This window comes from Triticum dicoccoides, chromosome 7B (genome assembly GCF_002162155.2).
Source record: "Triticum dicoccoides isolate Atlit2015 ecotype Zavitan chromosome 7B, WEW_v2.0, whole genome shotgun sequence".
Classification (NCBI taxonomy): Eukaryota; Viridiplantae; Streptophyta; class Magnoliopsida; order Poales; family Poaceae; genus Triticum; species Triticum dicoccoides.
In genome coordinates, this window is record NC_041393.1 from 700,254,937 (window position 1) to 700,268,743 (window position 13,807).

Genomic DNA, 13,807 nt, shown 5'->3' on the forward strand with positions numbered 1-13,807 from the left:
GGGCGCTGACGGCTGGGACGGCGCGGGGCGCGAGGTATAGCAGGGCCTGGCCCCCACGGGTGCCGGCGACGAGGGCGGTGTGGGTCACCTGAGTCCGCGGCATCCTCATCCGGCCTCCTCCAGCTTGAGGTACACCACCACCTATGGAAGGTAGGCTCCGGGATGAGGGTGAGGTTGGAGACGGCGTTCCCAAAATCCTCGTTGGGGCCGGCGGTGAGAGTGCTGATGAGGAGCTCGTCACCAACCATCTCCCCAAGATCACAGAGCTCATCGGCAAGCTTTTTGAGGCGCATGCAGAAATCATCGATGGACGAGTCAAGCTGCTGGCACCCGTAAAACTTGCCATGGATAAGGACCTTGCGCTGCAGTTTGTTGTCGGTAAAGAGGCCGTTGAGTTTGGTCCAGACGGCGTAGGCGTCGTCGTCATCATCCACCACGGTGTGGAAGAGGTCGCTGGAGATAGTGAGGTAGAACCAGCGGATGATGGTGGCATCGAGGATTATCCACTCCTCGTCATGGATCATGAGGCTCGAGTCCACAGTGCCATCGACGTGGCCGTGGAGGAGGTACTCGCAAAACACCAACTAAAAATACCGCTTCCAAGTGGAGTAGGAGGCGGTGGATTGATCAAGCTTCACCGGGACACACTCATGGATGTTGAGGTCGCGAACGAGGGTGACATCGGGACCGGCGAAGGGGCTGGAGATGATGGAGGAGGAGGAGCTCATGGCTAGGATTTGGGGTTACGGCGTGGGGTGGAGGTGCGACGCAGGGTGCGGCTCGGGGTGGAGTGTGGCGCGGGGTGAGGTGCGGAGCAGGGTGGCGGTGCGGCGCAGGGTGCGGCTCGGGGTGGAGGTGCAGTGCGGGATGGAGAGAGGGAGCGGAAGCGGGGCGATCGACGGCTGCGGCGGCTGGAGAAGCCGCGGCTATGGCGGACGGCGCGGTGGTGGGAGGCGACAGCGATGAGTGGCGGCTGGTGGCGGCGGCGTGTGGGGGCACAGCGGTGACGGCTAGGGTTTAGGACCATGCTGCGATAGATACCATGTAGAACGAGAAGAATAGGTTGTGCAAACGCAATGCGTTGATCGGTGCACCAGGCACGTATATGTGAGTTACAGAGGGGGCCACAACCTCGACTATACAAAGAAAACAGGAGGTGGGCCCAATACACAATATATACATACACAATATACTCAATATACAGGACCATGAACACGGAACTCTACGGCTTCATCCTCGACCAGGGGATCACCGCCTTCGAACTCTGGTTGTCCATCGAGGCTCTCTTCCTCAACAACAAGCGCTCGTCGCAGTTCTACCTCAAGACCGAGCCTTACGGCATCTGCCAGGACAACTCCATCTCCTCCTTCTGCGCCCACCTCAAGGCCGTGGATGGGACGCGGAACGCCAACAAGGCGGTGGACGACGACGAGCTCGTCGTGGATGGGACACGGAACGCCAACAAGGCGGTGGACGACGACGCCCATAGACTTCGATATCGCTGTCGGCATGTTTCAACCGAATCCACTCCTCCAAGCACAATAACATAGACAGAGCATGTGGTGCGCGGAAGATGAAATCTCAAATCTTGCTCAAGATGCCAAACTACTCATTTAACACACAAAAGATGATTGTTGCAGCTACCATGACACTACACAACTTTGTCCACCTCCATGAGAAAGAGGATCTTTACTTTATTTGATGTGAGAGGGATCTGGATTATGTTCCAACTATTCTAGAGAGATACAAGAAGTTTGTCATTTCACCAAATGCATCGGATGCTTCAACATAGGCGGAAAGTGGTCCTAACATGAATTTGTTTAGGCACGAACTAGCTACGACCATTGCTTTTAGTTGGTGAATTAGTCATGTTCATGTCTTTATATATGTGACCATTTTGATTTGCAAACTTATATGCAAATGAAGCTTTCGCTGTATGACACATGACAAAACTAGTTTCTCTTCAGAATTATAACTTGTACTCCCTCTGTCCGAAAAAACTTGTCCGAAGCTTGTCCCTCAAATGAGGGACAAGCTTTTTCGGACGGAGAGAGTATTAATTAAGACAAATTATGATTTTTTCAGAAAAAGTACTGCTTCTTACTTGGGTCTTCATGTGTCATTGGAAAGCTCTCTGTACATCTCTTTGTACTGAAAAAATCGCAGCAATAGCACCTGTGGGGAAAAAACTGTGCATGTTTTCAGCCCAAACTAACACAAAGTCATGCAGCCCAACCCATTATTGTGCTCTGTTCTTTTCAGGATTTTTTTAAAGGGACCTCATGCCCAACCCATTATTGTGCTCTGTTTTGGCCTCACTAGAACCAGGAGCTGAACGGGCCAGCCCAACAGGGCTCGCGCTGGGAGAAGCCGAGACAGCAGCAGAACGCTTTCTGCTCGCCAGGTGAAGCGTGAAGCTGGCTGGAGATGCTAGATTTCCAGATTTCGTGAAGTTTGGAGAGGTTCAGAGCATGCCCTACGATGATGTGAAGAGTAGAAACAGAATACACAATTTTAAAGTGGCAAAGTGGCGGTGTAGAGAAAGGGGGAAATAGAGGGGATAGAAATGGCGGGAGGAAAAGGGTGAGAAAGTGAGGGGAAAGAAAGATATTGCAGCTAAAAAAGTACTTCCTCCTTCAAGAAATATAAGAAGCGTTACATCATTAAAGTAGTTATCTAAACGCTTTTATATTTCTTTACGGAAGGAGTACTTTTTTTATTATAAAATAAAAGAAAAAGAACCAGTTAAAGTATAAGCTGAGTGTTATATGTCAGGTATTCTGCTTACCTTTAACTGGTTTTAAAATGAATACGGAATTTTCGTTCACACATTGTAGTTATCTGATGTTTTCCTGATCCGCAAAGATTGACCAAATGTGCTTTCATATGGGAGAAAAAAAATAGAGAAATGTTTATGCGCAGATCGCGAGGCAGAAAATGAATGATTAGATAAATGGGTGGTGTGCTTTTGTAATGAGGAGTATCATATACTAGTATCGTACATATGATATTAGTGTATGATACTATATCCGTAATTTAAAGTATCAACGTTGGTATCATAGAGTATTATATTTATTGTCATGCATGACACAAAGTAGCACATCATTTAATATAATACGATATCATGATATGATACTCAAGCATCTCTGTCTTCATTTTATTCTGTGTCATCTCAACAAAATTGCTTAGTTGGCATGCATGATACTACCTATGATACTACCATTACGGGCAGCCTCAGGTTTAGCCGCAACTTTTCCAAAAAATAATTGTTGCTGTCGATGCATGGTGGATGTAACAAAAAAATCTAATTAAGCCTTACAAATCTGCATTAATCAATTAGCTAGATCCCTGGAGTTCCGTAGCAACGCACTTGAGGACGAGTCGGAGGAATGAGTGGTGTCGCCGGTGTTGACCAAAGAAGAGCGAACACAACCGGAGCTAGAGCTGGAGGTCTCAATGGAGAAAGCCTCGTACGGGCCGGAGGAGGACACGGTGTCCGGCACAGTCCTGTACATGTGGAGCGGGAGCGCCGGCAGCCTCGCCTCGTCGGACTGCAGGACGTGCATTGCCTGGGCGACAGACGGCCGCTCGCTTCGGTCCGGATGCGCGCACCAGAGCCCGACGACGAGCACCCGCACCATCCACCGCTCGTCGGCCTCGTCTCCCCTCAGACGGTCATCGGCCGCGTCGAGGATCGCGTTCCTGCCGTAGAGGCTCCACACCCACCTGACCAGTGTGAACGATTTCCCCGCGGTCTCCATCACCGGCCGCCGGCCGGAGACGATCTCAAGTAGGACGACACCGAAGCTGTACACATCGGACTCGGTGCACGGCCGGCGCGTGTTAACGAACTCAGGATCAATGTAGCCGGCTGTGCCGAGCACGGCCTTGGTGGTTTGCAGCAACCCCGTGTCGTGGTCGACGAGCCGGGCCAACCCGAAGTCCCCGAGTTTGGTGCTCATTGACGAGTCGAACATGATGTTGCTGGGCTTGATGTCGCCATGCACGACGCACTGCTCCCACTCTCCGTGGAGGTAGTGCAGCGCGGATCCCAATCCGAGGATGATCTTGTACCTCTGTGGCCATGTGAGACATTTGTCCTTGCTGTAGAGGTGCCTGTCTAGGCTGCCCTCCGCCACGAGCTCATAGACGAGCAAGAGACCCTTGTGGCTGTCGCACCAACCCAGCAGCTGCACAAGGTTACGATGCTTCAGTCTGCTGATGATCCTCACCTCAGCCTCGAACTCCTTTCTCCCCTGCGCCGACGACTCCGCCGACAACATCTTTACCGCCACCGCACGGCGGTCGGCGGGTGAGGGTGTGAGCGTGAGGTGACCCCGGTAAACGCTCCCGAAGCCGCCTCGCCCGAGCTTCTCCTCCTCCGCGAAGTGTCTCGTTGCGGCAACCAGCTCATGGTAGGTGTACCGCCTGGGGCCGCCGGCAGCCACACCTCTCTCGAGGTCAGCTCTGTGGGCGTACCGTTCTTGTCCGTCCTCATTTGCCTTCATTTTATTGTCTCGCCGCCATAGCAACAGGGCCACACATACCACCAAAGAAAGCAATGGGACTAGTACGGATGACAGGATCACTACCAACTTTTTGTTGTTATTCCTGGTCGGAAGAGGAGGTAGAGTGGAACTGAATGACCACGAGAGTATCCGGTGCAGCTCGGAGGCGTTGCCGGTGGCCGCCGAGAAGCCGACGGCGACCTCCTCCGGCAGCTGTGTGCTCAGATCGACGGTGGCATTGACCTGGAACAGGGCATCGTCGATGAGGAGATCAACGGCCAGCATCTTGGACACGTTGTGGTACGTGACAGTTGCCTTCATGACATAGGACGACGTGAGGTTCTGCATGATCGTGATGGGGGTGGACTCCGTGGAAACCATGGAGTTGACGTCGATGCCGACATGGTTCTTGCTGATGCCGCCATAGTAGGAGTTGCCGACTGTGTCGAACTCGACGGCCACCATCCGGGTGGGGCCCGTCCCGTTGGTGAAGGCCGGGAGGAGGCCGAGGCCGCCCCCGCCGCTCTGGGGCGGGATCTCCGACGGGAAGTGGCCGAGGAAGAAGGCCATCCCTTCGCCGGAGCTGGCCTTCACCGGAGTGATCTGGAAGGAGAAGTTGGTGGTGAAGCTAGCCATCTCGCCGGTGTCGCCGTTCCACAGCGGCACCTTGTGCGCGTACGACGCCCGGCCGACGCTGCTCAGGAGGTTCTTCGAATTCGTCAGCTCGAGCCTTGGTGGGCTGATGGATGCGTCGCCATCCAAGTCGATCCATGAGCCGGCGCCGGCGTCGGAGAAGTTGAGGCTGAAGCTGAGCGAGAAGGCCCAGCGCGGCGCATAGTAGAGGTGTAGCAGCAGCACCAAGACTAGGGTGGTGGTCGGACGACGGCGGCAGCCCATGGCTTGGCCTTGGTACGTACAGTGCCTGCGAAGGAGCAACCTTGAGCGTTATAAAAATGGGGAGGAAACTGTACAGCTCGTCGACGTTTCAAACCGGCGACCGAGCGACCAAAGTGGTGTGTGGCCAGGGTTCTCCTCCCCGTAGCTTGGGCCTATGAACGCCATGGAATTGGTTGTCGGCGTCAAGTTTGAACTGGTCTCCACGACGAAGCAGAACGAAACGAGAGAGCTAGCCAATGATGTCGTTGTTGTTGAAATTTTCTATTTTGAGATGCGGCACACGTACGGCTCCTCCGACTGAGCTCTCCAAATCATGGTTACACAGGACGAAGTCGCCGGCGTCTGGAGTTTAACGGCCGTCCACACAAACCAGTTGGGTACAGCTTCCGCCTTCCGGCGAAAATGACTTCACTGGATTTCTCGCGACCGTAGACGAGACCAGGAGGCTTGCGTGGCCAGGGAGGCCACCTCGCCGGAGTTTCTGACCTCGTGTGCCGGTGGGGCCGAGAAGACGACAGCGGTCAGACCGCTTCTAGTGGAGCGCCGGAGGCCGGACTACATTCGTACCGGGCGCTCTGGGTGGTCATTTTTGCCGCCGGCTCCGCGGCGATCCGGAGCACGCGGTTCGCCGAGTCAAGAGTTGAGGCTGTTAGAGCAACTCTAATGGGGCGACCCATTTTGTCCGTCCGCGTTCGTTTGGGTCGGCGCGGACAAAAGTGGTGGCCCAACGCACCGACCCAAACGAACGCGCGTCCGTTTTTCGTCCGCGGGCGGCCCATTTCCGGCCCAATTTTGAGTCTGATTTGCGTCGGCGTGGACATTAGACGGACGCGCGCGCGCCTACTCTTCTCCCCGGGCCCGCCGGTCGGTGGCAGCCACCACCATTTTCCCCCCATTTTTCCGAAAACGCTCCCGCCCCGACCATGGACGACGCCATCGATCTCGACCTCGACCTCGACGCCGCCGCCGGCCTCGCCTCCCTCGCCTCGTCCGGCGCTGTCGCCCCCTCTGGGAAAGGCAAGCCTCGTGCCCCGCGCAAGACCGCCGCCGCGACCAAGCCGAAGAACGCGCTGACGCCCGAACAGCGGGCAAGCGAGTCGGCCAAGAGGAAGGGCCGGAGGCACCCTGCGGACGCGAGGGATGGGGCCGCCGCGCAGCAGGAGTTCACCAATGCCCGCGTCGCGGCGGCAACGAGGGAGGCGCTCTACATGCTAGGGGTAAACCCTAGCCAGCACAGCCTCGTCCAAGCCGCCGACGCCGCGGCCAGCACCGGCTCGTCGACGTTTCCTCAGATGGTGTTGCCCGAGTTACCCCTCACGTCGGCTTGCAACCCGGTCCCCGGCTTCCACATCTACCCACAGGCCTCCCGCCGCTCCGGGGAGTGCTCACCCGACGTGAGGGTGGTCGCGCCTTCCACGCCTGCGCCAGCGCCCATCGACCTGAACGCCACCCCGGTGGTTGGTGGCTCGTCGTCCGGCGGCACGAGGAAACGCGCGCGGCAGATGCCGGCCGGCGGGCTCCCAGACGCCCGTGACCTGTTCGAGGGAATGTCGTCCGCCGTCGATGTGGACTCCATGCAAAACCTCATCTTCGAGGCCGGTGCGCCATGCGCTGGCTACGATCCCGACGAGACACAAAGCCAGGACGGTCGCGGGCGTTCACGCCGGCCGCTGGCTATGATCCCGACCAGGCGACCTTCATGCGTGATCAGGTCGGCGTCGACCTGGACGGCTTCCCCCTCGACCACGAGTTCCCGAACGACTACGGCAAGAGGACGAGTGCGACATCGACGTGGATCCTTTGTTCGAGGACGAGCTTGCCAACCAAGCCGCCGATGCTAAGCCCAAGCGCAAGAGTAAGCGTACGAAGGCATACACGGCGGCCGAGGATAAGCTTCTTTGCAAGTGTTGGTGAGACATTGGACAAGACCCGAAGACGGGCGCCGAGCAAAAGCATTCGACCTTTTGGACTCGTGTGCACCGAGAGTTCCATGAGCGCAAGAAGTTTCCACCTTACCAATTTGTGAGCACGCGCGGGTGGGTCTCCATTTCCAAGCGGTGGAGGGTGATCCAACAAGAGTGCAACAAGTTTTGCGCCACCCTTGAGAGCGTCAAGGCCCGCCCCGTGAGCGGCATCGGCATGCAAGACATGGTATGATAGCAAGCAAGCCACCCTCTTTTGTGTCATCAAGATCATCCTTGCTATCACTTGCCCATGTGCTTGCATGGAAACATTTTGTAGGCATTTCAAGCTTTAGAGGCATTCAAGGTTCAACACAATGGCAAGTGCTTCAACCTCTCTCATTGCTATCGGGTCATCAAGGACGAAGAGAAGTTCAAGGCACAATATGCCGCACTCAAGGCACGCGGGGGAAAGAAAGCCATGGAGGATGTTGGGGAGGGCGAGCCGACACGACTGCGGGGGAAGACCAACTCCAAGAAGGAGGACAAGCGAGATGCGGCCACCAACGCCTTGATCGCAAGCGTGGATGGCATGATGAATAAGAAGGACTCAAGGGAGCAGGAGCGCCGGTGTTTCAAGGTGGAGCAAATGGATGCTTTCATGGAGATCCAAAGGAGGAGGCTTGATCTTGACGCCGAGAAGCAAGCCAAGATGTTCGAGCTCGAGGCGGAGAAGCAAGCCAGGTGCTAGAGATCGAGGCCGCCAACGCCAAGACCAAGGCGAAAGAAGTGACACTTGCGAGCATGCACTAGTAGAAAAACACCTAATAGTCCCGGTTCGTAAGGGCCTTTAGTCTCGGTTCATGAACCGGGACTAATGGGCCGTTACTAATACCTCCACCCATTAATCCCGGTTCAAACAAGAACCGGGACCAATGTGCCTCCACGTGGCCCTGTGCGCCGAGCCCAATCAGGGGTCCTTTGGTCCCGGTTGGTGGCACCAACCGGGACCAAAAAGCATCCACGCGTCAGCATTCCATTGGTTGGGGTTTTTGTTATTTTTTTTGAAAGGAGGGGGGGATTGGGGGTTTTGGGGGGTTAATTTACGTGTTTCATATATTGTGTTAGCTAGCTAATTAATAGAGAGAAGTTCCCTCTCTTATGTCCGTGCTTGGTCGACTCTACGTACTATATATACATAAGTGATCTAGAGAACCATTCAGTAAAGAAGTTCATGCATACCGAGAGAAGTGATCGATCGACCTCTCTCCTTCTCCGAGAGATTGGTCGAACAACAAGTATCTAACGCTACTGGCTACATACATGCATGTACAATATGTATAAGATCCCTTATAATTATAATTCCCTAGCAATTGAAATCAATTTCCACATGGTATTCTTCGGCTTTATTGATGACATGGTCAAGAAAGAATCCCGCCAATTCCTTTTGAATTGCTTTCATGTGATCTGGTTCTAGGAGTTCATTCCGCATCTGGCACGTCTAATTTGAAGAAGGGGGTTAATTAATACATATATATGAATGAAACTCAAGAGAAATGATGGTGTAATAAAATGAAATTGTGAATATTATTGCTTACGCACTTCATATTGTCTGTGAGAGTAGCCCCGCTTATTTTTCAAAGTCGCGTTGTGGATGAACTCGCACACGTAGTATCCACAGAAATCATTCCCTTCTTCCTGCCACAAGCACTTTACGAGAAATAGAGGTCAATCAAACTGATAATGAAGCATTATAAATGGCATTGATGAAAGTATAGCTATAGAATCAATGGGAGATGCGCGCAACTAGCTAGCCAGTAGTACTTACTTTCGGGTATGTATATCGCAGCTCCTTCGGCAGTCCCGGAGCTTCTGCGGTGAACTGTTTCCAAACCCTGCAAGACAAAGAAAATAATTATTATTACTTGAGATATCAGGAAATGAACAAAAAGTTGCCGATATGGTGCGATAATGATCGATTGAACTTACTTGCTGAGCATTTCAGTCATGTCCGCATAGGATTTGGGATCTTTCCGTCTCGAGTCTAAGACGGTTACTAGTCCACGCTCAAGCTTAATCTCCAGAAGAATATAGTGGTACCTGCGCACGCATGCATAACTCATCAATTACATTACTATAACCTCGCTCGAGTAATAAGGGAAACCGAATATGCACACGACAGTAACACTCACTTGCCGTTGTAAGGAAAGAGTATGGTATCTTTGTTTTGATTTTTTATCAATGATTGTAGCACGTTGTCCTCGGCCTCTTTGATGTCCTTTTTAACTAGAAATTCATCTATGATATTTGTGTTAATGAACCCAATATCATAAATTTCTTGTTTTTTTCACTCGACGATCTTCAATCTGCATAATATATTGAGGATAATTAATTATAAATACATGAAATGAAAGAGCCGAGCTATATATAGAGACTTAATGACAGAAATAGTACTTACAGACAGTAGCAAAAGACCATTAGTTTATCGAGGGCCTTTTGATTGAAGAACGCGAAGAACTCATCAAATGGAACAGTCAACAGATCATTTGCAACGAGATCGTGCTCCTCTTTAATATGCAGATACAAAGCATTCTTACCCTCAGACTCTCTGCAGGTTTCCATGTACCAATTATGGAATCTTCGCATCATTGTTGTCAGAGATTTTTCATCTTTGACGAGAGGCTTCCCGTACTCGTATCTGTGTTCGTCCACCTCCAAGAAATCAGGAACTGCATCGTCAGGCAGGTAATCGTCAAGATTGCCATAACCGGCCACCATCCCCGGAGCATTAGACACATTGAGCGGGGGGCGCGATTGCTGTGCTTGTTCGTCGAGCTGGGCAATTTTTTTCCCCTTTGCTCGTTCTTTTGACCTTTTAGCACTGACAGTAGTTCCCGACCGCTGGGCTTGGAGATATGTTTGTTCAGTAATGCGCTCATAGTTGGTTCTCGGCGGAGACTTTGGTGGTTTCCTCAGGGCATCGATAGTGCGCTTTGCTTTCACCGGATTTACCTTCTCCTCCGGAGGTGGATGTCTCATTGCTTTCACCCCTTCAAAGAAATCCTTCACGTGGGTCCGCATAATCGTGTCGTTTTCCTCCTCGGACCTCTCGTACGGTAACTTCTCTAGAGGCTTGAGAGATGATGGACCGTATTTGTATTGCCTCCTGCCTCTGGATGTGCTGCTAGACGCCGGAGCAGACGGAGCGGTTACGGCGTCTGTCTTCTTTCGTGCTTGCTTACGAGGCGGAGGAGAAGGAGTACGACGCGCCGGAGCAGCCGGGGTGGCGGCAGGTCTCTTCCGCCCTTGCTGGCGAGGCGGAGAAGGAGGATGCTACTGGCTGCTCGGGAGCGCCGGCGCAGGCGGAGAAGGAGGCGGAGTGCCGCCATGCGCCGGAGAAGGAGGCGGAGTGCCGCCACGCGTGCCCTGATCGTCACTCGCCGGAGGAGGAGGTGGTAGAGAAGGCGGAGTGCCCTGACTCGCCGGAGCAGGAGGAGGAGGCGGAGGCGTCCAGTTCAGAGCAGAACCCAGCCTAGTCTCCCCTTCACCGGTAGGGTGGTCAAGCACGAGGTCCTCAAATTCCTCCGTTATTTCATCCACCATCACCTTAGCATATCCTTTTGGAATCGGCTGGCAGTGATAAGTTGTGCCGGGTCCACTCGGATAAACTTGGCCAACAGCCGCCTTGACCTTCAAATTCATCCATCGCGCCATAATGTGGCAATTTTGAGACTCCGTGATACCATCCACGGGATAGCTGGCAGGAGCCGTCAAGACATGCTCCGGCTGAAGCAGCTCGGTGGAAGCCACGCTGCTTCTCCGCTAAGATGGCGGGGTAGCTTCGGGGGAAGCTTCGGCAGGTCGTTTGCTGCGATCTGCTGCTTCTCGTTCCTCTTCTCGATCCTCTAGCCCCATTACCCTTTCGTGCAGCGCCTGCAGTTGGTCCTGCTCTAGTTTCTTCCTCCTCTCGTGGGTTTTGTAACCCCCTGCGTCCGAAAAACCAACCTTCCACGAAATGGAGCCTGGCGTGCCTCGTGTCCGTCCAGGGTGCTCAGGATTCCCAAGGACCATTGTGAGCTCGTCCTTCTCCCTGTTTGGAAGGAACGTCCCTCGCTACGCTGCATCGATATAGTGTCGAAGGTTCTTGACTGGTATTTCCAGTTGCTCGTCCGTCCACTGGCAAAACCCTGTTACAGGGTCCAAGGTTCCGCCAGACCCGAAGAACCAAGTCCGGCAACGGTCTGGCCATCTCATTGTCTCTGGTTCGATCCCTTTTTCAAGCAGATCATTCTCAGTCTTGGACCACTTAGGTCGGGCTTGCAGGTAGCCACTTGACCCCGTGCGATGGTGAAGCGTCTTCTTCGCAGCATTTTTCTTGTTTGTCTCCGACATCTTCTTACTCTTTTCCGATGTTTTGTAGGCCACAAATGCGGGCCAGTGATCTTTGATCTTCTCATATTTGCCGATGAATTCTGGTGTCTTTTTATTTTGACAAACTGGTTCAGCTCTTTCCTCCACCCCCTCATTAGGGTTGCCATCTTCTTAAGAGCACAAGACTTGATTAATTCCTCTTTAACTGGCTTCTCCGGATCCTCCTCTGGCGGTAGGGTGAAATTTGCTTTCAGCTCAGTCCAAAGATATTCCTTCTGCATATCATTGACATAAGACACCTCAGGGTCTTCCTCCTTAGGCTTATACCATTGCTGGATGCTGATCGGGATCTTCTCCCTAACAAGAACCCTGCACTGAGCAGAAAATGCCTTCCTTGTCCGGATGGGTTCAATCGGTTCGCCGTCGGGCGCGATTTCTATGATCTCAAACTTTTCATCCGAGCTCAACTTTTTCTTCGGGCCTCGTCTCCTTACCGAAGTTGTGCTCGATCTGGAGGGCTAGAAATTATAAGGAAGAAAGACAAGAGTAATTAATGTATGTACATATACCAAAACAATGGAAGCATCAATTAACTAGTCAGCATGGGCTTAACTAATATATATATCCCTGGCCGGGCTCGGTTCGGTCACCGGAGCAGTCAACACGGTCTCCTTCTTGTACCTCCATTATGTCACCGGAGCCATCATGAACATAGTCCTGTTCTTGTACCGGCATTAATGGGCCGAAGCCATCATGAACATAGCCCTCTTCTTCACCTTGTTCTTCCAGCTGACCAACGGTGTCGAGGAGAAATGATGCAACTTCATCCCTTCCATTTGCGATTATGTCCCTCAATATTGCTTCTGTTTCTTCGTCTTGGCAGTGCTCCATAGTTTCTGCAAATATTTACAACATGTCAATTATTATTCAAACATGGTACAGATGGATATATATATATATATATATATATATATATATATATATATATATATATATATATATTAGTGGCAAACGTAGAACTAGCCAGCTAATCACAATAAGGAATCATGTTAATGGCCTCGACGCTGCTTCTCTAGGGTTTGGGGTCGCCTCGACACAACAACGCTTCAAAGGTTTGGGGTGGCCTTGACGACAATGCTCTTTTAACTTGGTAAATTTGGGCGGCCTCGAGAGAGTTAATTTGTCGGGTAGGGGCGCGGCGGGAGGGGATGGGAGACCAACATCGTTTTCTCTCTAGGGTTTGGGTGTCCTCGAGAGTTTTGGTCGAGCGAGAGGGCCGAGGGGGGTATATATATCGACCGCCCCTCATGTCGAAGTTATCTCGAGGGGGTTATATCGACAACGACGCGACAACGACGAGAAAGGAAAATAATTAAGGAAAAGGAAGAAAAGAGGAAGAAGGAAGAAGGAAGAAGAAGAAAAAAAAAGAGGAGAAGAAGAAAGGAATAGAGGAGAAGAAGAAGAAATAGAAAAAAATCCTCTTCTTTTTCTTCTTTTTTCCTCTTCTTATTTATTTCTCCTCTTCTTCCTCTCCTCTTCTTCATCTTCTTATTTTCCTTTTTCCTCTCATTCTTTTTCTGCTTCTTTCTTTCTTCTTCCTTTCTTCCTTTTCCTTATTTTACTTTAAATTTCTCCTCTACACTAACCTAAAATGCACTAACCTAAATATCTACTAACAACCTAAATAAAAAATTAATACATATATGAAAAAGCATATATAAACAAAAAAAATGCTATGAACATTATATTCATACATACATATATATATATATAGCCACATCCATTCATCATATATATAGCTACCACACACATATATACATTATATATATGAAAAAATGCAATGAACAAAAAAATACACTTATGAAAAAAAATACTATGAACATGTACACATATATATATACACATATACACACAAAAAATGCAAAAAATTGCAGGGGCGGCGGGGCGGCGCGCGGCGGCCGCGCAGGGCAGGGGCGGCCGCGCGGCGGCCGCGCAGGACAGGGGCGGCGCGCGCTGGCCGCGCACGGACAGGGGCGGCGTGCGGTGGCCGCGCAGGGGCGCGGGAGCAGGCTGTGCTCACAGGGGGCGGCGGCGATGACGCAGGCGAGCAGCCTGACGGCGTCGGTGGCG

The 13,807-nt window shown here is 52.0% G+C and overlaps 1 protein-coding gene across 1 annotated transcript; it reads right to left on the minus strand.

Moving 5' to 3' along the window:
• Positions 1 to 3,324: 3,324 nt before the first annotated feature.
• On the minus strand, positions 3,325 to 5,528 carry LOC119335807 (L-type lectin-domain containing receptor kinase IX.1-like). The gene has a single exon (XM_037607882.1). The coding sequence runs from the start codon at positions 5,403 to 5,405 to the stop codon at positions 3,333 to 3,335; it is 2,073 nt and encodes a 690-aa protein (XP_037463779.1). The 5' UTR covers positions 5,406 to 5,528; the 3' UTR covers positions 3,325 to 3,332.
• Positions 5,529 to 13,807: the final 8,279 nt, after the last annotated feature.

Bases quoted from the DNA above. Each gene is read 5' to 3' on its own strand.
- LOC119335807 (XM_037607882.1), bottom strand. From the start codon at position 5,405: ATGGGCTGCCGCCGTCGTCCGACCACCACCCTAGTCTTGGTGCTGCTG.